The sequence below is a fragment of the Erigeron canadensis genome, chromosome 7 (assembly GCF_010389155.1).
Source record: "Erigeron canadensis isolate Cc75 chromosome 7, C_canadensis_v1, whole genome shotgun sequence".
Lineage (NCBI taxonomy): Eukaryota > Viridiplantae > Streptophyta > Magnoliopsida > Asterales > Asteraceae > Erigeron > Erigeron canadensis.
In genome coordinates, this window is record NC_057767.1 from 2,090,028 (window position 1) to 2,114,432 (window position 24,405).

The 24,405-nt window shown below is 33.8% G+C and overlaps 2 protein-coding genes across 2 annotated transcripts; both read right to left on the reverse strand.

Annotated features, from left to right (window-relative positions):
• Positions 1-11,383: 11,383 nt before the first annotated feature.
• On the reverse strand, positions 11,384-13,647 carry LOC122607157. The gene is made up of 4 exons (XM_043780081.1): positions 13,075-13,647; positions 12,810-12,995; positions 12,341-12,432; positions 11,384-12,239 (listed from the first exon to the last, which is right to left on the reverse strand). Exons 1-4 carry the CDS (start codon positions 13,645-13,647, stop codon positions 11,573-11,575), a joined length of 1,518 nt encoding a protein of 505 aa, XP_043636016.1. The 3' UTR covers positions 11,384-11,572.
• Positions 13,648-14,338: 691 nt separating this feature from the next.
• On the reverse strand, positions 14,339-19,705 carry LOC122606484 (ABC transporter B family member 19-like). The gene is made up of 9 exons (XM_043779333.1): positions 18,680-19,705; positions 18,482-18,536; positions 18,224-18,399; positions 17,955-18,119; positions 17,559-17,854; positions 17,166-17,482; positions 16,865-17,088; positions 14,872-16,776; positions 14,339-14,686 (listed from the first exon to the last, which is right to left on the reverse strand). Exons 1-9 carry the CDS (start codon positions 19,703-19,705, stop codon positions 14,339-14,341), a joined length of 4,512 nt encoding a protein of 1,503 aa, XP_043635268.1.
• Between the last annotated feature and the right edge of the window lie 4,700 nt (positions 19,706-24,405).

Consider the following 24,405-nt stretch of genomic DNA (forward strand, 5'->3'; position numbering starts at 1 on the left):
CAATGTCGTGTTGAAAGTATGTTCTCTTGTGTCATGAATACAACATGGAATAAGACTCCGTTTTATTAGTCATGCTTTAACATATTTGATATATATTATATATGTATAAATTATAATTTTATTATTTGAATCAGTTATAAATTGACTATTTTTATATATTATCATAAATCATGAATAATAATGTAATGTAGTGTTAATTTTTACTTTACATTCTCAGTCAGCCCCGCACAACGTGCGGGTTTAATCTAGTTTATAAATATTTCATCAAGACTTAAATGAAAATTTTGAACTATGATAGACTAAAGAAAATAATAAATTAGAATAAATGTATTTTTGTAACATGACATCATCTTTAATTATAGAAATTGTAGGAAAGAATTATAGAATGACACATCATATTTTCTTCTATTAGAAACAATTCTTCTTTATTAATAACTAGCTAAATAACCCGGGTTCAACCCGGAAATTTTAATACAATTTTTGCTAGTCAATATTCAATAATACTTAGTAAAGGAATAATTGCATATTTGTTTAATTTTTATATATGAAATATACTTAATCAAAGAATGCAATAATAATTGAACACGGTGCAATAAAGTAGTTTCACATTGATATATTTCACGTATATGAGAGAAACTGATAAAATAATACACAAGAATGGGGGAAAAAAGTTATAAACATATTAATGTATTTAAAGCTTTTAATAGATATCATACAATCAACTTTTCATTTGCTCAACACCTTCAAATTCAAGAAATAATAAAAAAAATTTATGAAAATTATTACAATACTGTATAAGAAAAAAATCATTATTAAAGCTAAAAATCTTATAAAATACACACGAATTCATAATTATATTCCTTTAGTTAAGCTACAATTAATAAATAATAATAATTAAGCTACAAATTAAAATAAACTATAACTTTATATTAATAATAATAATATTAGCATAATGATAATAGTTAATAACTATAAGTGAAAATCTTGGCATGGAATTTGTAGGAGGAAGATTTAGTTTCCAAATTAAATCAAATTCTACAAAAATCTAAAGAAAAAAAAAATCAAAATGATTTATGATGTCATAATTTTTTAAAACCCTTGTAAGAAATAATATGAACTTGACACATAAGATTTTTGTTTAAAAAAACTTCTAAAAACAATCCTCTTTTATTTATATAAGAGAGAGAGAGATAGGTAAAATCAACAAGTTACGTTATTTTCTTTTTAACCAAGCCATTATAAAAATCATGAGATCTATAAAATGACATACCCCAAAAAGTATGTGATGAAATTAAATCTTGCGTTGAACTATTTTTTTGTTATATCATGGATTTCTTTATAATATATTTACTACTAGGTTTTTTACCTGCACGATGTGCGGCTATTTAAAAATGTTATTCGTGTTGTTTAGTTATATATGTATTAATAATAACTTTTAACAATTATAACTTGTTTTTTAAGCATAAGAAAGAAATTGTTCATAATGAGATAAAACTAACTAAATAAAAGATATCCAGAAAGCTAAATTTATATTCACAAGTAAAACAGTTAACACAAAATTGTAATGAGATATAATGATAAACATAAAAGATATTGGGAAAAACCAACCTAATGGATGTTGTTGATGATGAATAAAGTATAGGAAAAAAATTAAAGATAAATAAAAACGGAATTTGCAAATTTCATACGAAACTATTAAAGGAGGAGAATTTGCCTTTTCAAAAAGATTTAAAAGGTATAATTTTATGTATAGTTTTAGATATTAGATATTACATTATTTACTGATATTCTTATATTATTAGTTTGAAGATCTAAATTAATATATTAATATATTAATAATATTATAAATGTACTGGAGTAATAGTTAAAATTTTGTTGCCAAAATTTTGGATTTGCATACATATGCAATTGATATAATACCCATGATATAAAAAAAATTGATTTAATATTACTATTTTAATATTTCATAGATTGTTACTTTGATCGAAAATATGCACATTAGACTATTATTATTATGATATTTTATAATAGTTTTGATTAGTATATATAAATGATGATAAAAAAATAAATATTGTGAGGAAAAGCATGGAGATGCCACATAGAAAAAATCCTATGTGGCAATATTTAAGAATAGTTTTGAAGTGAAGTGGATACCTTTAAAACGTCAGTATAACTACTGTTTTATAAGATGTATAGATATGTAATAATTAAACATCAAATATATTTGAATGACCGAATGATTTGATGTTTAAGTTTTAATACGTGACGTTTCCACATTTGACATTGTTGAATGAAAATTTTAAGAATACATGTGTCTAATTATTGTAGAATATACTAGAGTGAAAGACCCATGCGTTGTACGGCGAGGTGAGCGGTTAGGATTCACGTCTATTATCGGATAGAATTACATATAGAAGCGTGAATGTATGTATGTCTTTTTGTATATTAAATCTTATAATTATGCATTTTAGGTATTATTAGTGGTATGTATGTCTTTCTTTGAGATCCTCTAAAGTTGATCAAACTTTACCTATTTCATACATCATATTTTAATCTTGACTATTGAATTTAATGCAATGGATAAAGTTTTTATCTATAAAGTTAGATCAACTTTTCGAGGGTCTTAATCCGTCTTTATATCTAAATCCGGATTAATTCTGTGTTCCTCACCCTTTGAAGGATTTGAGGCTATCATGGTCTCATCAGGTGCTATTGGGGCTGCGAGATAGTGGCAAGTTGGTAATCTTCAACTCATATACATTGTAAAATTTCACATTAGTAATGTGATGAAGCAAAACGTGAACCTCATGTGGCCAAGAACATAAAAATGCACTTTGGGTGACTTTTTAACCTGTTATCCTTAAGCTCATTTTTGTTTGGTCTATTTGAACCAGAAGATATAAGCCATAGAAGTACCAGTTCATATGTAAATAAATTTAAATTGCCACCTCTATTTTACAGAATGTGCACATACCCAATGAATTGACACAATAATGTTAAATTCCATGATCAATGTCGCGTATTAAATGTGATCAAAGTGATTATTAAATTAAGAGTTAATTACTAAAATGGTACCTCACGTTTGTACCATATTACTGGTTTCATACCTTTCCTTTCGAAATTACGCTGATCATACCTAACGTATGCAAATCTCCACTCGGACCATACTGGAGGCTAACGCCGTCAGCTGACCGTTAAAACCTCCCCCACGTGACTTGCACGTGAGGGGTAAATATGTAATATCGCATTTCCTAATTACTGAAATGGTACCTAACATTTGCATGATATTGCTGGTTTCATACCTATATTTTTCTTAATTACTTAAATGGTACATAATGTTTAGTTATTAATTTTTTTATATTTTTTTTAATTTGTTTTATTTTTCTTTTATAAAAATTCTCCAAAACTTGTTATAATTTAATGAAAATAATCAAAATGCACCTATAATCCACTAAAAAATAATACCAAATAGTTATTTCATAACAAAATATAAGTTTTAAAGTTCACGAATAACCAAAAATAGTAATAAAGTATCATAAAAATAATTTAAAAAAAAAAATTCGTTTTTAAAAATTTCAGAAATACCGCAACGGTAATACCAGAAATATCCAGGAATAACAGAAATATCAGCCGGTATTTACGGGTATTTAAAACATTGCTTTAAGCTTCGTGTCGCAGTAAATACTGACTTGTATTTCTGGTATTACCATTGCGGTATTTCTGGAATTTTTTCAAAAAAAAAAATTTCCTCGCAAATTTTTTTAAAATTGTTTTATGATACTTTATTATTATTTTTGATTATTCGTGAACTTTAAAACTTATATTTTGTTATGAAATAGCTATTTGGTATTATTTTTTAGTGGATTATAAGTGTATTCTGACTTTTTTCCATTAAATTGTAACAAGTTTTGGATAATTTTTATAAAAGAAAAATAAAACAAATTAAAAAAATAGAAAATAAATAAATAAATTAATAACTAAACATTAGGTACCATTTAAGTAATTAAGAAACATATAGGTATGAAACCAGCAATATCGTGCAAATGTTAGGTACCATTTCAGTAATTGGGAAACGCGATATTACATATTTACCCCTCACGTGCAAGTCACGTGGGGGAGGTTTTAACGGCCAGCTGACGGCGTTAGCCTCCAGTATGGTCCGAGTGGAGATTTGCATACGTTGGGTATGATCAACGTAATTTCGAAAGGAAATGTATGAAACCAGTAATATTGCGCAAACGTGAGGTACCATTTCAGTAATTAACTCTTAAATTAATGATCTATAGTCTAATTGTCTAAGGGGTTATTGATAAATGCCTAGAATGCATGATTTTAAGATGTAAAATCAAGTTGTTTTGTGAAGCTTAATAGACGATTAGGGGTATCTTTATGTTTGTTAAGTGTTTCAGGCACTAGGTGATGAAATGGAGCTAATTGAATCAAGAAACGAGTCAAGGAATCAAGAAGCAAAAATCTGGAATTCTGAAATTACAAAGGGCGTAACTTACGCCAGACTTGGCAGTAGGTTACGCCAGTTGAAAATCCAAGGGGCGTAACTTACGCCCAGGGGGGTAGTAGGTTACGCCAGTTGCAGATCAGAAACCCGATTTTTATGGTTTTAATTAACTTTCAGTTATATACAATTTAATTGACGACTTGGGAAGTTACCATTCATAATTTTCACTCACAATATCAGTTCCTAACATAAAGAAGACCCCAAAATCATCATCAAATCACCAATTCATGAAGATGACAATTCAAATTGAAGATTCAATGATGAAGATGATAGGCTAGGTTTTCTATTGATCATTCTCATGTGAACAATTATGTAAGACATTTATGTTCAATCTTTCTTATACTCATGTTGGATTAGATGTTTAATTCTTTATTAGTCTTTTACATCTAATGTTGTTTGGATTGTTTGAATGATTAGTTGTTCATGATTTGAATGAAATTCATCTATCATTTGGTTTTAACTTGTTAATTGATCATTGATTATTGAATGAATCTCTTATGAACTTATAGTTTATTTTAATGAATTAGAAGTCTAGTTGTGTCAATTCCCCGGTTTTCGTTATCGTGAATCATCACAACCGATTAGTCTAGTTCTTGAATTCATTCAATCCAAACGTTATAACGAATCATGTCTATGTGATTTCCAATGAGTATAAGTTAGGTTACATATTTGAAAACGTAATTTGAAGCATGAGAATGGTCTACTTTATTTAATTGAGTTATTTTGTTAAGTCTTTAATCACTTTTAGTTGTTAAATAAACCAATCAATCAATCAATTTTAAGTTTATGTCTAGTTTAATCAACTTTGTAAACTTGTTTAACACTTTCCCTTGATTCCCTGTGGATACGATACTTGACTTACCCATACTAGTTATAGGTATTTAGTTTATATATTTGATTGGTCCAACGATAACGATCAGTTATAAACATAAACATATCAAATCTTAATTAAGATACTAAAACCAACTATTACATATAACTCAAAGTATATCTGATTTACCTCCTGGACTTGATCTTCACTGATTTAGCGTTACACATATGTTCCTAAATTAGTAAAACTGTAGTCAAATCACGAATTTGAATAAACTAAGTATCTACTTAAAGTATGCAGTTTCGAATCTCCAATTGCTTGCATGTTCAGTATGTAAAATAAATAAATAAAGATCCAAAAAGCGAGCATCATTGTTATTAAATAACGAACGACATCAGGCAATATGACTAACTTAATTTGCATCAATCGGGATTCCATGATTTGACTAATCGGCCCTTAAAAAGTCAAAATCCATTAACAGATAAAACACCTAATAAGTAGTTGATACGAGCATTTTTATAGTATTTCACTTTCAAGTCGTTAGTTAAAAAAAAAATTCACTTTCAAGAGTTTGATATATGGTTCCATAAATCATCAGGTCTAATTTTATTACCTCTCAACATCCTTGTCAAAAATAATCCCCAAAATAGCCTTCATTGCCGCCTTGTCCTTAGATTTAGGAGTTTAATTAGGAAATGGATGTGAGCATAGACGAAGTTAAATTCGGGTACACAACTGTGATTGGCTGGCTTGACTCATCGACACGTATACAGCTACATCCAAAAAACGTATGGGATAGAGCGACTAATATACATAGAATGGTAAATTGTCACATGGGAAAATGGACAGTAGGGCAACCTTAGAGAAGACTTAAAAGGCAGGCCTCCAAGGAGGGGATTTCCTCATTGCACGTAGTGTCGATGAAGAACTCGAAACACAAACATTACCTGCTAGCTAGCATAAATACACGAAACTAAGGAGGGTAATATACATTAGTGGTAGCACAATCTTACCTAGGTAAAACTTAGCACTCATGGAAGTCATAACATAGTAGACAATAGGGCCCGTTCTTCTCCTCGATCCTCCTTAATCATTACATCCCCCAGTGAACCCCATAGAGTAAACTAAACCTGTCGATTTCTACATATACAAATTAATGACCCAACATAAGAATATACCTGAAATGATGTCCAGAAAACTGAAAATTTTAGCGAAAAAATGATTTTCGGGTTTCTGGCCTGTTCTAGGAACTGTTTCACACGTCTCTTTCTCAATCATCTCGTCTTTTTCAAGATGTAAAACCTGAATGCAAGTCCCATAATATTGTTGGCCAGCAATTAATGCTTCTGAGAAACATACCAAACACCAAACAAGGTACCACGAACAGCAGCAACAACTTGAGACCTTGTGAGCATAACTTCCACGGCTAAATAAGAGAAAAATAAATAACTTTGTGAGCTTGGGTGAAAACTTAACCAAACAACAACAGAAAGAGACATGAGTAGCCTATAGTTTTCTCAATGTGTTTCTTGCATAAGATATGAATGCAATTATAGATGCATCCTATGCCGTCTATATATAATTTGAAAATTTAATACTACATAGTTGAAGTGACGTGCACAAAGAAGATAACAGAGTTGAAAGAACTTTGAAGATGCATGGAAGAAATACAAAGTAACTGAATAAAGAATTCATACTGCGAAAATAAGGGAAATGCCAATCAAATATCTTCATCCGACTTGGTAGGTAAAAGCCGCCTAATTGCTAGGTAAAAGTGTAGTTACCGTTTGAAGTTCAGTGGTTTCTTGTCGCTTTCCAGTACCCATTCATAGTCCTCCTCTTTGACTATCCTCCATCAGGATAAAAGAACCTCTTTCTGTCACCAGTTTTCCATTTGGATTGAGCTACATCAGGACACCTTCGTTAACACTAATTATCCAATGTTTTAAAAAGGAATGATATAACCAACTAATGCTCAAACGGAAATAAATTTCTTATGCATAAAACTAATGACAGTAAAATGTTGGTGACATGCATGCCAAATGGGCAGAAAGGTCAAGTTTAGCAGGATTAACTTTTGTTCTTCAGCCTGCCGTATAACATTCTCGTTAGCTTTTTTCTGCTCTATAAAAGCCATATCCAAAGAAGTGTGTAGTCGCACATCATTTTGGATTTAAAGTATAAATGAATCACATACTATGATAACAATAATAGTTGGTATCATCAATAAATCAGAAGCTGTATTTTGGATGTTAAAAAAGAGGCATGCACCATAATATTTGTTACGAAGTAATAACATGCATATGGATGACAAACGGTGAATATATATAAGTTACCTTTACTTTTCCCCTTTTGTACCTCTTGATTCTTACTTTCTGTCAAGTGTTGGCAGTCCCATAAGTTACCTCAAGCTAATCAGGTACACCATTTGCAAATTTTCATAAAATTTAACAAAAACACACTCAATAAAATAAAAGATGAACATAGAGGCACATACCCAAAATGATTAGAAAAGGCAAAACAATCTTCCAATCCTTTTCCACTCTCTCTGACAAATATGGTCGCTTTCGAAACCCTAAAATGAATGAATAGATTGAATGAATACATCAATGAATCAAAATACATACCTATAGTCAACAACAGAAAAATATATAAACTTGTACCTACATCACTTTTAAAGCGTAATAATTTAAGTTGGCTTTCCTGAAGTTGCAATACCGAAATCACTTTTTAAAACTTGCAAAACCTTGAAGCCAAATTTCTCTCTGACGTACTTTTAATGAAAAATCTTGCTCCAAAAAACTAATTCCCAAACTTTGATAAATTACTCGTACATAAGAGGAAACAAAACTAATATTAGTGAAAAAATAAAAATAAATGTAACAATCTTACCTTTGTTGAAGAACTAAACAACAAAAATCAATAAGCCACACATCCCTGTCAAGTGTCTAACGATAAATAAACACAAACCAAAACTTAAGCTTTTGCTGAAAATCGAAAATAAATTAGGGCTATTATTAAAAGAAATATTCTTTAAGAAGAATTAGGAAAAAGAAGAAAAAGGAGAGTCATTTTAAAAAGGAATAAAAAATGGAACCTGTATGATGATTATCCACGGGGAGAAGGATGGTCTTCAATTTACTCCAAAACATATAGCTTATCATAACACTTAACGCTATCCTCACTTTTTACTCTTTAACTACTTAATCAACTATGAACCTTTCGTATACCAACTCAATAAGTTTAAGATTAAGACATTAAATAACAATTCAATTACATCTAATACATATATATGTTAACTAATTCCATCTCTAACTCATTCAACAAATTATGAATTCCCATTAACCATCAATGAATACTCATTCAATTATTAAAACACAAAATAAGAAGAGCAGTCGATACATACATATATACAATTACCATTACCATACAATAGTCACTATAACAATTAATCTCATCAATGAAACTCATAAATCTCACCATAAGTGAAGTGTCAAAAAACAATCAGGCCTTCAACTTTATATGTTATTAGATAGATATAAAAGATAAAGAGATATCGACAAAGGAGTAATAATGGGATATCCACTTATACTGTTAATACATGTATTTTTTGTTAATGTTGCCTGATATTGAAAATACAGTATCATCTTGGTATCTCTCGTTTAATTAATTGTTCACTGATACTGTTTTTGGTAATCACGACATCAAACGCATTGTCAATGGTATCCGCTGCAACGCGCGGATACCATGCTAGTGTAACATTAATAAACATCAATAGAAGTATTTTTTTAATTCCCTATCTTTTTGTTTTGAGTAATTCTATGTTTAAAAACATCATACAAACAAATTTTTACAAATATAACTTCCATCATGTATTCATTCTCTTATTTTCCTCTCTTTATTGATTAGACCACCTCACATGACACATGTTTGTATGAGTTTATTTGTAAAATGTTTGTCAATCTAGCATTTCTCGTTTGTTTTATTGATTCACTTATGTTTATAAACTTGTTAATAAAAATTTGTTTGTTTCTCTAATATTTCTCTTAACCAAAACTAGTTAATAATTAATTCCATTATATGATAACAAGCACCGTTTATACAAACTTCTACAAATTCTAAACACCCCCCCCCCCCAACCCCCTATTTTTTTTAATTATTAATTGTTAAGAAAAATGAAAAATGACTCAATTGCCTTTCCTGAACCTTACTTTTAGAAAAGACTTATAAAAATTATTAAATTTGTCTTATATGAACCAATTTACACCATAAACTCTTATGTTACTAATTTATAACCTGAACTAAGATCACGTATGGCTCAAAAAATTTGATTGAATTGAAACTGGAATTCCATTTCATTACTTAGTGTGTTTAGTTGTTCAAACAACAAGAAAACTCATCGTTGGAATGAAAACATTCCATTATTTGATGAAATATTCATTTCTTCCATTACTTGAAATTTCAAAAAATCAAACACATTTCATCAAATTTTATTACCTCAAATTCCAATTCCTTTGATAGATAGATTTCATTCTTTCCAAAAGCTAGCATTTTGTGAACCAAACACGCTTTACTAATATATCTGTATTACCATCTTTACATCAATTACATTTATATCAACCTACTCCACTTGTCGCCGCTGTCATCACCAATAGTCGTCGCCATCACTAAAAGTCATCACCATCAAAAGATCGCCACCGATATTGTATTGTGTAGATACCGTGTTAGTTTATCGTTACCTCAACCAAGCTAGCCTCTAGTGTTTTCTAAAAAATGGGTAACTTTTTATTAATTGTATACTTTGATGAGTGATTGGCCGGACTGGTGATCTCCATGAAGTTTGTCAATCTATTAAAGATTTTATCAAATCCCATGTAGCTCATGCGCCATTTAAACTAATCTATATTTTGCATGAAGTTGTCTCTTTCGTAACTAGTATATCCTTAAATAAATTTGTATACTTGGCCTTATTAACTAATTTTAATTATATATCTAGAATATTGATGCCAAAACGCATAATTTTATAATTCCATGCAAACCATGTAAATGGGACTTGTTACACAAAACAAAATTATTCAAAAAGCCACATGTAATATACTTTATAGATATAAAAAAAATCAATGATATTCGATCTTGTTATGAATAGGATATTGAAAGAAAATAAATATATGTAGACAATCTTATCTTAACTATGTTCTAGCTACGAATAATTAAAAGACAAATTTTTTTACATAAAAACTTACTTGTCAATTTAATTTGTTGACATGAGGACGGACGGTGAATTGAAGTAACCCAATTGCTTAGACGGTAGGTGCATCCAATCATACACTTTAGACTTTTTAATAATTGAAGTGTTCATAATGCTTTCATATTTAAAAAGAGAATTAGATTGGGGTAAGCATGTATTTCTCTAAGATTACTAATTAATCCCTTTTTTGGCAACCAAACTTCAACACTCACCAAACCAATAACTTGTTTCTGCTCTAACACATCTATCTATCTAATTACTAGCGGTATAGCTAGCTAGTAATTACACTATACTACTTTACACTAAACTGCCACCAACCATATATTTTTCCATCTATAAATACAACCAAAAAATTAACTTATATATCATCTAAAGCTAGTTAGCATTCATTTGGAGGGAGGTGTTACATGATCTAGAGACACGGCCCATGATGGAGAAGCAGGGTACATGCTAGATCGATCATCACTTGGTATATGTTATTCGTATGATGATCGATCTCGCATGTACGCTGGCTCTCCATCTTGCCCCGTCTCTCTCTCTTAGCTAGGTTCTTGACGGCTGCACGGACAATGAAAGCTCGAACAGGTATGATCCATCAAATTTTTACAACGCTTGTTTTGGTTATACACAAATTAAATCTTAAATAAAAAAAACAAATGCTAACTAATATGAATTTTTTGTACGGATGATAACTATTTGAAGCGGTATCATGATGTTTCTAGTATCTCTACAAGAAATTTTGTAAAAGTATTATAGCGGGTTGTGACAATTAGTTTTGTAAAAGTAAACACCCGCTATACTACTTTTACAAAATATCTGGCAAAATGCCAAAAACACCTTAATCCGGCCTTAAAATAATTACTATCCGTACAAAAGATTCACATAATATATATAGTCATGATTCTTGAACTTTGGTAAAACATATGGTCAAGAGTTCATGATATATATATGTAAATATAAATAGGTGAATAATTAAATTAATAAAGGTGATCCAATATCATACACGGCGATCTGATTTGGTTTGATCTAGAGCAAATGCAGCCGAGTCCACATGAACCAGCAAACAGGCGTATATTTTTTGCTTTAGACGGTCGATAGTTTCCACAACAACTGATCCTCCTTTGTTTTCTATGACGACCATTTTGCTTCTTATTTTATCCAGCCATTCATTTGCATGCTTCAGCTGAGATAATGTCACTGCAATCTGACTTTTCGGCTCTGCTTTATTATGTTGACTACTACTTTTACCTTTCCCTGCTTTGACGACCGATTCATGGTTTCTCATTTGAAACCCGACATCCAGAGCCTTTTCCAAGAAATCTAGAAACCAAGTCTGCGTTTCGTCTAGCAGGACTTCTCTGAGCTCTTTCCCTTGTCTTAATCCATCTCCATTTGCCCATTCTAGTTTGTCAGCAACACTAATTAGCTCCAATGAAGAAGTCCTTTTTGTACTTGTACCTCGACCACACCCTGTCTTCTTTCCAGATTTGCCCTTATTATTTTCTGGTGTCGGTGAGCTACATGACAACTGCTGATGATCATCATATCCATCTAATTTGATGGGGACATTTTCTTGTTCTATCATCCCGTAAAGTGTAAAGAACTTGGTCAGGGACTCATGGGGCTTTGTGTGTGACGCGGATGAGCAGAGTTCACCAAATATTCTGGAGTAGTATATTGTAACCAATTCAAAAAATGTCAGATTAATATTTTACTTCTCTTGATGTACATTCGTCTATTCTTGTGTATAATCCAACTTACTTACCCGAGACATTTGACAAGATTTGCTGCTGTAATGGCTTCCTTTTGAGCTTCTGCTGCGGCTAGAGAAGCTAAGTTTCTTCTTCTTATCATTCCCTAATAAATTAATTTAGAGAAATCACATTATATTATATATTAGCACATCAGATATGGAAATCAAATCATTAACCCACCCCATAAGGTAGATATAAACAGCTCCTCATTTTGTTAATAAGTTTTAAGGAATTGAAAATGATTAGTATTCAAATTTACAAATAATTTACAAAGACGTGTGCCACCTTTCAGATTAACTTCTTCTTTCTCTCTTTGTTAGTTAGAGAAATTTGTTAATTAATTATTAGACTATCCCACATGCCAGGCTTTCTTGTAAACTGTTTGTAAGTGTAACGCATTTCAAAATAACCGATAACCTCAAACCAAATGCCTTCTATCAATTCCATTCCCATTCCTTCGTTCCCAAACCGTTAACATACCTTGCCATGATTTAGCAGTTTAGGAGGCAAGGAAGACCATGAAAGTATCTCAGAGGAATGATTTTTATCTCTTCTTCTTTGCACCGAATTTGATTTGATGTTTTCTTGCTTAGTAGTCAATGGTTCACCACCTACCCGCGGTCTTACTGCATCAGAAGACTTATTTAAGCTTGATTTTAATTGTGCCTGCAATGTGATCAAAGAACTATAATATATATAATGTTACAAAGTACAAGGATTTGAATTGATAAAAATTTAACTGTACTTGATCTTTAATTATCTCATGTTGTCTGCCTTTGATTGTGCCATTTCTCTCATTTTCATCCTTCTTTGGACCATCACTTCTTGACAAAACTCCTTGCATATACCTTGAAGCAACTGTAACTTTTTCTTCTTTGATCACAATTTTCTTTTTTGTACTCTCTTGTTTAAATTCCTCCAATTCACTCGGCTTTTTAGCTTCAGATGGCTCTAACATCTGCATCAAATCTTTTGGGTTCCCAACAAACGAATGTCGGCCAGGAACAGGCCTAACTCCGACCAAAATTGGAACCGGTGTGCCAACATCCATTCTATCGACCCAAAAGAATTGGCCTATTTGCAATTTATTGTTCAAAATGAGCTCGTTGTCATCTTTTAAAAGAGATGCATACGTGGAATGAGAAGAGTCTGAAATTTTGATGAAGAACCCATGGTTTGGCCATAGTTCGGACCCATTCAAGGCTGGCACAATGCTGATCACTTGCAAGAGGATCGATCGATGTTCACCGCGAACTCTTACGTTCGAGTTAATAGTTCTGAGTAGTTTCAAAAGCAGCCCTGGTGTAAGAGATGCCATTTTTTTTTGTTTTGTTTGGAAGAATGTAGAAATAAACTATTCAAAATTATTATGATATGAAAGTAAAGAACAGAAAAACCAGAATCTATTTGGCATTCTAGTGTAGGCAAATTATGGCACATTTCCATAAAGCACTTTTAACTTGGCTTTTAAGCAAAGACAGCACCTTTCTACCAGTAGCAAGAACTTTTTTTTCAACATGTGAAATGACGAGTATACCCTTGCTTGATGATCAAGCCTTGAGGGTATGATTTGATGGATTTGGCCTAATTTGGTAAAGTTGCAACCATGGTCAGCTGTCTCTTTAGGGGAAGCGCAAATGGCTCCATTAAAGTGTCAATGAAATTGCAACGTGCTAATCATAATGTTTTATTTTGTTGGAGTGCCAACCACAATGTCTCGACTTAATCATAATCTAAAACACAATTATATTGTTTCATTATAATAAGCAAAGATCATTAATTATTAATGGTATTTAAAAATGATAATATCGAGTTGACCCATATTGTACAACCAACCACCACCAAGGTGTGAATAGCTCAACTTTTAGTGGCCTAAATGTTATGTAGTGATAATGTGTGAATATCTGACTTTAAAAAACCTCAAATGTTTAAGGATGTGAATAGCTCGATCATAAGGTTATTTACAATACACATTAGTGTTCTAATATAAATAAATGAAAGTTTACTAATTAAGCAAAAACATTAGCTTCCATTTCGGAGCGTGCAAGGCTAGCATAAACACCATCCACATGGTTGGCCATAAGTGTGTCATGGGTTCCATATTCAGACACCTTACCGTCTTGGACCACGGCTATAAAGCTGGCTTCTCTAATGGTGGAGAGGCGGTGAGCCACCACGATGGTTGTGGTACGTTTGGTGATCTTCCTGAGCGCTTCTTGAATCTGCTTTTCAGATTCCATATCCAATGCGCTAGTTGCTTCATCCAGTAACAACACCTTTGATTTCTTCACTATAGCCCTTGCTATTGCTATCCTCTGTTTCTGACCTCCTGATAGCTGAATCCCACTTTCACCAACCTATAAATTAATCAAGTTGCAATCTTTATTTATACATGACTAATTAATTGCACAAACATGTAATATACCATCTAGTTTTTTTACGGCATCTCAATGACCGGGTATCCCCTTTTCACCGGTAACCATATCAATTAAGGATACTAACCTGAAAACATCTAAGATTTATGTGCATATATATTACGTACCTCTGTATCATAACCTTGAGGGAGCCCACTGATGAAACTATGAATGTAGGCTTCTTTAGCAGCTTCTTCAATCTCTGACCATGATGCCTTCAGATTCCCAAATCTGATATTTTCTCTAATGGTGCCAGCAAACAATGCCGGTTCTTGACCAACCAAAGCTGTTTGGAGTCTCAGCCATTTCACATCAAGATCCCTCAAATCCATCCCACCCATCAACACTTTTCCGTTAATAGGATCATAGAATCTTTGAGTCAACCACACCACCGTTGACTTCCCAGAACCACTACCTCCAACCACTGCCACCATGGTCCCACTTTTCACCTTCAAACTAAAATCCCTCAACACCATCACATCAGGCCTTGATGGGTACGCAAAAGTCACCATCTTGAACTCTATATCACAATCTTTTGATCTGTCCATCTTTTTCCCTTTTCCTTGTATCAACGGCTTCCTGTTCAAGATTTCAAAAACTGCAGGTATTGCAGTTGATGCCATCGATGTATCTGGAGCCAGCCCAGCCAGTTGACCGACCGAAAACGAGCTCAAAACAAGAATCAAGAAAATCTTGTACACGTCACCAAATCTTGTATAGTCTTCTTTAACAAGGTAAGCACCAAAAAATAAAACTAGGGTGTAAGCTGAATACATTGCACCTTGAGAGAACCCTAACGATATACCGGTGATTTGGGATCTTTTTATAGAAGTTGATTTCGGTTTTAATAAAGATTGGTCAAAAGAATGTACTATCTTTTCTTGGGTAGATAATGTTGCTACTGTTCTAATGTTTGATACTGCTCCTGAAGCTATTGCACTGGCTTTGTCGTAAGAGCCGTTATCTACTTTTGAACCGAGGTTGATGATCAAGCTGAAGTAGCTAGCTCCAAGTGTGAAAGGGGTTAAAATAGTAGCTAAAAGGGCTAGCCTCCATTCTAGATACAAGGAGACACTAAGGCCAACTGCGGCTGAGCTTAAACCCATGAATAGGACAGAATATCTATCGCCTAAAACTGACCTGAAACTCATGCAGTCAATGGATAGTTTTGTTACAAGTGATCCGGGTGAGTTGAGGTCTGAGTCAAACCACCCGGGCTCCTGTTTTAGTATAGAACGGAAGAGGAAAGCACGAACTCGTTTGGTAAGTATTGTACCAGCCCAACCGCAGAAACCTTGTTGACCAGTCATGGTGAGAATGCACCCTAACCCAAGCCCAACTAGTGCTAAACAGAGGTACCCGACATCTTTCTTTAGTTTAGACTTGTCTGTATCAAAATAGTATACAAGTGCTTGGCCTAAAACCAATGGGAATAGGGAGAGAATAGCACCTGCCAGCATACCAAAGATTATGCCAACAAACAGAAGACCAGCCTCTGGTTTCTGTAACTTCCATATTTGAGAAATCGTGTATGACCTCTTTTCGGTTTCTTTTTGTGTCACTTCTTGGTTTGCATCATGAACTGATTTCATGTATCCAGACATGGATATCTCATATACATGATTTGATCTCAATAAATCATAAGCACCAGAAGTTTCGTAGTTTGTACCAAAATTACCCTTTTCAGTTATCGGGTTGGAAGATACAGCTTCGGATGCAAGTTTGATCAAAGCAAAGTAAGCTCCTTCTCGTGCCATGAGCTGATTATGGTCACCTATTTCAACAACGGATCCTTCCTCTAGAATAACAATTGTTTCAGCATTCTTGACAGTTGCTAGCCTATGAGCAATCACAATTGTAGTTCTCCCTTTTGAGATTTTATCTATAGCATCTTGAACAAGTGACTCAGATTTTGGGTCTAAAGCACTTGTGGGTTCATCCAAAAGAAGGATCTTGGGGTCTTTAATCATTGCACGAGCAAGGGCAATTCGTTGTTTTTGACCCCCTGATAACTGGATACCTTTATCTCCTACCTGTTATATAAAGTAACAAGTATTGAAGTTATCATTGACCTAAATGTACTTAATTAACTGATATTTTTCATCAGTAAAGATTCTGAACCTGAGTGTCATATCCTAGTGGTAGATCACTTATGAACTTGTGTGCATTTACGGCAATGCAAGCAGTGATTGCCTCTTTCTTGGTGGCATTCTCCTTACCCATCAGAATATTTTCAAGAATGGTGTCTGCAAAGAGAACGGGCTCTTGACCCACCATACCCATTTGACTTCTTAGCCACTTCACTTGTAAACTCTTTATATCTTGACCATCCAGCAAAATAAAGCCTATCATTTATATAACCAGATTACATACAAAAGAAACTTTTGGTCCAAAGTTAAGGATTGGGCAGAAGAAAGTTTACCCTCAATAGGATCATAGAACCGCTCCAAGAGGGCAAAAATGGTTGACTTTCCGGCTCCGCTTGCACCAACTAGTGCTGAAGTTTTTTGGGATGGTATTACCAAATTGAGGGAACTGAGAATTGGGACACTTGGGCGAGACGGGTAAGCAAAAGAAACACCTTTTAACTCCACTTTACCAAAGACAGTCTCGGGTTTTCTCCCCATGGTACTATAAGGATCAATGGCTGGGATCCTGTCTATAACCTCGAACACTCTACTAGCTGCTACAGTCCCTTGGGCAAATTGCGCAAAATATGATAACGATAATGCCAAACCCCTGCACAAATCATATGCTTCATTTTCTATTTGAGCCGTTAACTAACTTATTTCTTGGCAATTATATTGTTAGTTACCTGCCACCAACATTCACTCCAAAGAAGCAAGCAATGGCTGCACCACCAGATAGTTCGTTTCTCGATACCAAAATTGATCCATACCAGAAAGCTAATGCCCATGTTGAATATGTAACTAGGTATATTACCCCAATTCCTATACCCTTTGCAAAACCAAGTTTCTTTCCAACAGGGACCGATTCATCCAATATTGCATCATATCTAGCTGCTAAGTTCTCTTCTGCGACGAAAGAAAATACGGTTCTAATTGAACTTATCGCTTGTTCTGCTATATTACCACCTTTCTTGTAAGAATTCTGTAAATAACCAATGAAAAAAGTAACATTGACAAACTATAAACTTTACTAAGGTCTTCAAAATTAATCTGCAATTAATGGTTCTTTTATCACTCCTTACCACTTCTTTTGTGGCAAGGCCAACATAGACTGCCTTATAAGCGATGCCACAGAACATTGTTAATGGAGTGACAGCCAAAACCGCAAGAGAAACCTTCCAAGATTTTAAGAAGCCAACCGTGTAGCCACAAATGAATGTGAATATGTGATATATAAAGTGTGCCATCTGTATCCAGAAAAAGCAACATGTTATACAACAATTAGAACTAACAAACTGGTTACATAAGTCCTGTTTTTCTTCCCCTCTTAAAAAAGGCAACAAACAAATACCTTGTCTCCCATAACTTCTTGAATTTGAGCAACATCACTTGAGATTCCATGTATGATATCACTCGTACTAATTTCTGTGTCAAAGAAGCTGACATCCTGCCTTAAAACTGACCTTAAGTACTTGGTTCTTATTCTATGAGCCGATCGCTCCCCCACCAATCGCCAACAAGCCATCTCTGTTAATCATAATGATCATTATTCATTAGCAGCAGTATTACAAATTTTACTTGCTAAGAAAAGGATAGACTATTAGCTTACGTAAGTAGGCTCCAATTACAACTATTCCTGCCAATCCTGCCATAAGCACACATACCTATTGTTTGTGTACCAGAAAGAGAACAAGATTAAACAAAAAAGTTATACGAACTCGTGAGAATAAGATTTATAAAATACTGGTTATCTAGAATAGAAGTTTAAAGAAAGTAATTACTTGCCATTTACATAATAAAGAATTACCTTTCTGACATCTTTCATCATCTGATCTTTGTCATTGTCTAAAGCAATCTGGTTGACAAAGTTTCCAAAAAGATAAGAATACCATGGTAGAGATCCTCCATTTATCAAAGCACCAATGCAACCTATTATTACAAGAAACATATCTAATTTCGTCGAAAACTTAAATAATCCAAAAATCCCTATAGTTTTCGGTGGCGGGGCCTCATCTTCATCTTCGTCCTCATCAAACTCTTTTCCTTGTACATCATAACTTTGAAGATATTGAGGAATATGAGAAAAATGTCCACTATCCTCACTGTAACTATGGAGACTATGATGATGATCATGACTTCTAAATGAAATCCCATTAAGATGACTATTGTGACCATCAACATAAGCACGAGAAACAGACCACCATCGGGGATCTTGTATGTTTGTTATTATTTCATCTTCTATATCTGAGTTCGAAAGATTGCTTTTCCTAGGAGTGCTGCTAGTTCCCATTTTGGCAAAAGTTGGAGACTTGATATAACCACCATTAAAGGAACTACTCTGTGGTTGATGATCCGCAACATGGCTTTGAAGCTCGATTCTGCCAGGAGACAACACATTTGAATATTCATAATACGGGTTAGTAAAGTTACGAAACTTTATATCACCACCAGAAAGATAGTAGTCTTTAGCTGACTGACGAAACACACGTCTGCCTGGAGAAGGGGCTGGGGAGGGTGTCCGTGATGGTGCTGCTTGTCCAGTCCATGGGCTTAATGCAGCACCAAGAGAACTGCCATTGCTGTCTATCCGGCCAGTGGGCTCAACCTGCCATGATATTTCGGCTTGCCATGACTGGTCATGGTCAGAAGCAAAAGGGGTAGTGGGAGGTACACGGGTATAACGTGTTCTTTGTGAAGTTGGAAATGGGGATGTCTGAGGGCTGTAGAGCGAGAGAGGGGTTGATTGGTAGGAATGCGATGGCGTTGTGTGGTGAGGGCGATGGGTAAAGGATGAGCCACCGAGCTCATGCTTCTCATAGGAGAATTCTGCCATGGAAGAAATTGCAGAGAGTTTACTTTCATGCAAGATACACACAATAACATAAGTTGTTAAGTCTTTTTCTTGGTTTAGTTCTTCTGTCCTTGTATATTCAAAAATGGTCAACAGTTGCCTTTACTATAAAATTATATATATTGCAGGCGCTAATGGAAGGTATTATCTAATCTTTTGAACATTTTGCTTTGTTATGATTGGATGTATGCAAATGTGGCGTCATGTATGTTCTTGGACATAAGTATGGCATCATAAACAACACTCTCCAAATTGTAATACAAAATAAGACTGCACATTGTAAATAATCCACCAACTTCTTTTTTTCACCTGGGACACTTAATGCGAAAAATGTGCAGCTAACTTCAAACTCGAGTGTTTTTCTATAACCAGTTGGTTGTGTATTAAACTAATAAGTTTTTTTTCCCTTTCTTGTGTTAACATTTACATTATGTAGTACTCTCTAATTTAATAATATTATGTACTTCTCTCCAAGTGTCATATGGTGAAGTATGCAAGCAAATTGGGTTGAATGATTTAGTCAAATATCCATTTTGACATTTTCCTTGGGCGAAAGAAAATAACAACTACAAAATGGCAAAGTGTCAAGATCACCAATATTATTAATCAGTCTAATTGTGTGGTTTAAACAGCATAATCAAGGTTCAGCCAAATGGCACCCTTCTATATCGAACTGCCCATTTGACTATGCATCAGCAAGCTTATTACCTGAAAACACTCAAAATTACTAACTCTCTGAGATTGAATTGATGAAGGTATGATAAAAATGCTTTTGTGAGTACAATATCTTTTTCTCAAGAAAGATGTTAAAATACAGATCCATACAAAGGATACACATTTGTTAGTTGGACATCATGGGACTAATACACAACCTATTGATTGATGGGTCAACACACATGCCAGAACCAAGGCTTAGGCTTCAAGAGCACTAGTTTTAACAAGTACTCCATGAAATTTCAAGATCATTTAAAAATATGCAAATGCATTCATTGTCTACATAAACCTTGATGGTGACTAATAACACTTGAATGCATTAATCAAACACTACAACACCCAAAGGCCCAAACTTCATTCAACACTGTACATCTGAGGTGCAATTTCTTGACCCCCATTGATAAATATGAGAAATAAAATGTGTAAGAATGGGCTACTCCAACCATTAGCAATTGGTATGTAGATGTAGATGACAAGAAAGAGAATCAATGTGATGTTGATACAAAGTGAAAGTATGTTGACCTTGAAAGAGAGATAACCGAAACCACTATATGTAACATGATCTTTATAGCAAATTCCCAATTAGTGTGCTTTACCAACAACCCACAAAACAATCCAGAAGGAATTTACCAACACGGCAACACCCCTAGCTTTCAGATCTAATTCCTTATCATTATACGTATTAGCTGGAAAACGAATACAATCTTTCAACACAAATGATGTAAATCCTCCAACATATAACAAGATATTAGACTATTGACCCGACAAACCGATATTAAGATCATGTGATATATATTTCAGGGGCGATTAGTCCAAATACATAAAAGGAGCAATTAAGCAAATTAACTAAAAATCTGAATACAAAAGCATATGACAATTGAATTATCCCTCGGCCCCTATTACCTACCAAACGAAGTCTGGAAATCTTGTTTTCGTTACCTTGTTGTCAAGGATTTCTTTGCTTTTTTGGTCACCAGATTGATGGAAGTTTGTTTCTGAACAAGCTCCTTGATCATCAGATTTATTTATGGATTTCGGCTGAAACCTCATCGCCTTGTGCATCTTCTTCTGATAACGATCACGTCCGGCAAGCATTTTTATCCTTATGTCGTTGTCGAGTATGAAAGGTTGACATTGTTGATATTCAATATAGGGAACAACAGGCTTCATCCTCACTCTTCAAATACAATAAATTCAATTGGTTAATAGAATGAACGAGTGAATGAGAATTGTAGTGTGTGTGTGTATATATAGTAGTAGTAGTTGAAACAATTATTAAGTATACAGCAACAAAACTAATTTTAGAATGGTAGAGCCGTAGAGGAGAAGGAGGAAAGAATTGAAGAAACAAGGTATGAATGAAGGAATGAAAGTGAAAGAAGGAATAGGCGGCTCACCTATCGATTGTGGAGATGACCGCAAGCACGCACATCATTCTGCAATATCACATTATGCATGTACATTATGCATATACATACATACATACATACATAGATTGGGGGTTGTTTATATTTAAAACATGTTAGAAAAGATAGGAGGAGGAGGAGATGGAGGCTAACTGATCGATCAGGTCTAGAGAGAGATGAAAACCGATTGAAAGCCATATCCTTGGAATTCTCGATTGAACAACCCCATGGATACTCCCCCTCCTATTACCATCGATCACATCACTCAATTTGTTAAACTACTACGGCTTTTCTTTTGTACTATATCATTCATTAAATAATACTATTCATGTCTTCCTGCATTCCACAACAACGACGATGATGATGATGATATCTTTGTTTTGTTACATAAATTATACATACCTCTAATATAAGTATCTAACAACAACAAGTCAATATCACCTCCAGCACATACGTGAGGTGCATTTAACAACTTCTTTCCCGTCGATTTAAGGCATGGAAAGTCATGCACTCCCCGCATATCCAATTCTTAAGCAAGCGCAAGGTGTCGACAACGTCATTGTAAACGTGAAGCTAGCAAGAAGCTCCTTCAACTCATCTCTCCTTTCCTTTCCATTGAAATGATCCTGCTGGCCGGAATGCATGAGTAACCTAGCTAGCTAGAGTACCCCTTGTATCCCGACACACCATCCTTGCAGGAATGATAAGCTAGGAATGGGCTCCCCCATCACAAGCTCCCATAAATCGGATTTAGAAAAATTACAATCTTAAGACCATTTTGCTTTTTAAAAAATTGATCGAGATCTATTTAATATTTGATTACACTACAGAGTTTAATTTTTAAACTTTAAGCTAATTAGTAGCCTGAGTTTAATACACTTCAAATTAAATTGTGGGTAAACTTCGACCCTTTGATCTGTTTTCCTTTTAGAGATTCTCTTTTTATAGTACATAATATATCTATGTTTTCTACTGATGAAGTTACAAACTTGTAGTAAATAAACGGATTGCCAGTGCCACTACAAACATGATGAAGCAAAAGGATGAAAGGTGTGCGCGCCTTTGCAAATATCTTCCTAGTAGCAACCAAACCAATTTTCTCTGTTACGTATTATTAATACTTGTCTTTTGGAGACAATTGTATCTTGAAGTTTTTCTTATTGACTTGTATATTAGGTTATAAGTCTACATTATGACATGTAACACTGTGACAGGGTTACAAGGACAAACATTCAAACTTTGAAAATGTATGCTTGGAAGCTTATTTTTACTAGCTGGTTGATGAAAACATGATCCTTAGAAGTCAAATATATGTCAGTAAGAATCACTCTCCACATTAAGGTATATTAATACAGATGGCATTTAAGTTCATCGATATATCAACGGGTCGATTAAGGTTATGTGCTATCTTTAACGGGTCAAACAAAGAAATTAGCTCCAAAACTAAAAAGAAGACTGTCATATTGTTTTATAATGGTCAAACGGGTCAAAAGCCTAAGATTATATTTTGAGTTCATGAAACCTTCTAATCACTTTCCTGGAAAATTGTAAACATACTGAAAACATTTTATATATAAAAGAAGTGGACAAAAAGTGTTTTAAGTAAACCCCAAACCAATTTGTAAAAAATACCTGTTTTGATGGGAACATGCTTTGACACGACCCGTCCACCTTGCCACCCATAGTCAGAGCCAACAAAACCAACTCTTTTTTACATTTGGACTTTATGTAATGACGGGAAATCAACTTAACGTAGCAAGGGTATAATAAACAGTCTTTTCATCGCATGGAGTTCCTTGCGGTTTTTTCTTATTAACTTTTTAATTTTCTGTTAATTTTACCGTCGAATTTTGAAGGTTTTTACATGTCTTGCTCTATATAACAATTTGATATCTCCGTTGAACTCATTCCCATGGGTCATTAATGGGTTGATAGACGTGAGTTATGCATATGCCCTCTTGTCAAAGACAGCTTCAAAGATAAAGTTTGGTGATTAACAGACAATGTGTTTTCCATCTGTTAAAATTTCTCCGCAGGCAGTCATAACTACAAGACGGCTGAGCAAGTTCCTTTCATGTCATGAGCATGAACCTCATCACTTGCAGACAGATAGTTCTTCAGAATCATACAAAGAATTGGATATTTTCATGAAAGATGTCTGTTATGCATGGTCAAACAGTGACCAGGGAGTCAAGGAGCCGATTCTGAATCATGTGAATCTTGCAATTCCGTAGGGTTCTTTGGTTGCTGTTATTGGAGAGGTCAGTTCTGTTCTTAGGAGTCTACCACTTCGTTTGATTGTTTAAATTATATGGAGTAATATCTTGAGCTGGAAAATGAGAGGGTCAGTTGGGTTGGATAACACATGACAATACACATTATCATATTAAATGGAGTTCTTATGGCTGGATTGACCATCAATCAAGCACATGTTTGTCCATTTTAATTTATATATATATATATATACACACACGAGAAGTATATTATTACAATAATGATCTCAATATCTGACCATTGATTTAGGAGTATGCATTAAAAAAGGGTGTCTTTTAACCCATTTAT

Excerpts from the sequence above, each read along its gene's own strand:
- LOC122606484 (XM_043779333.1), bottom strand. The coding sequence starts at position 19,705 with ATGGCAGAATTCTCCTATGAGAAGCATGAGCTCGGTGGCTCATCCTTT. Across the intron at positions 18,400-18,481 it reads TGTAATTGGAGCCTACTTAC|AGATGGCTTGTTGGCGATTG; the intron begins GTAAGCTAATAG and ends TATGATTAACAG. Across the intron at positions 17,483-17,558 it reads GGAGTGAATGTTGGTGGCAG|GGGTTTGGCATTATCGTTAT; the intron begins GTAACTAACAAT and ends TGATTTGTGCAG.
- LOC122607157 (XM_043780081.1), bottom strand. The coding sequence starts at position 13,647 with ATGGCATCTCTTACACCAGGGCTGCTTTTGAAACTACTCAGAACTATT. Across the intron at positions 12,996-13,074 it reads ATGAGATAATTAAAGATCAA|GCACAATTAAAATCAAGCTT; the intron begins GTACAGTTAAAT and ends ATCACATTGCAG. Across the intron at positions 12,240-12,340 it reads AATCTTGTCAAATGTCTCGG|AATATTTGGTGAACTCTGCT; the intron begins GTAAGTAAGTTG and ends ATACTACTCCAG.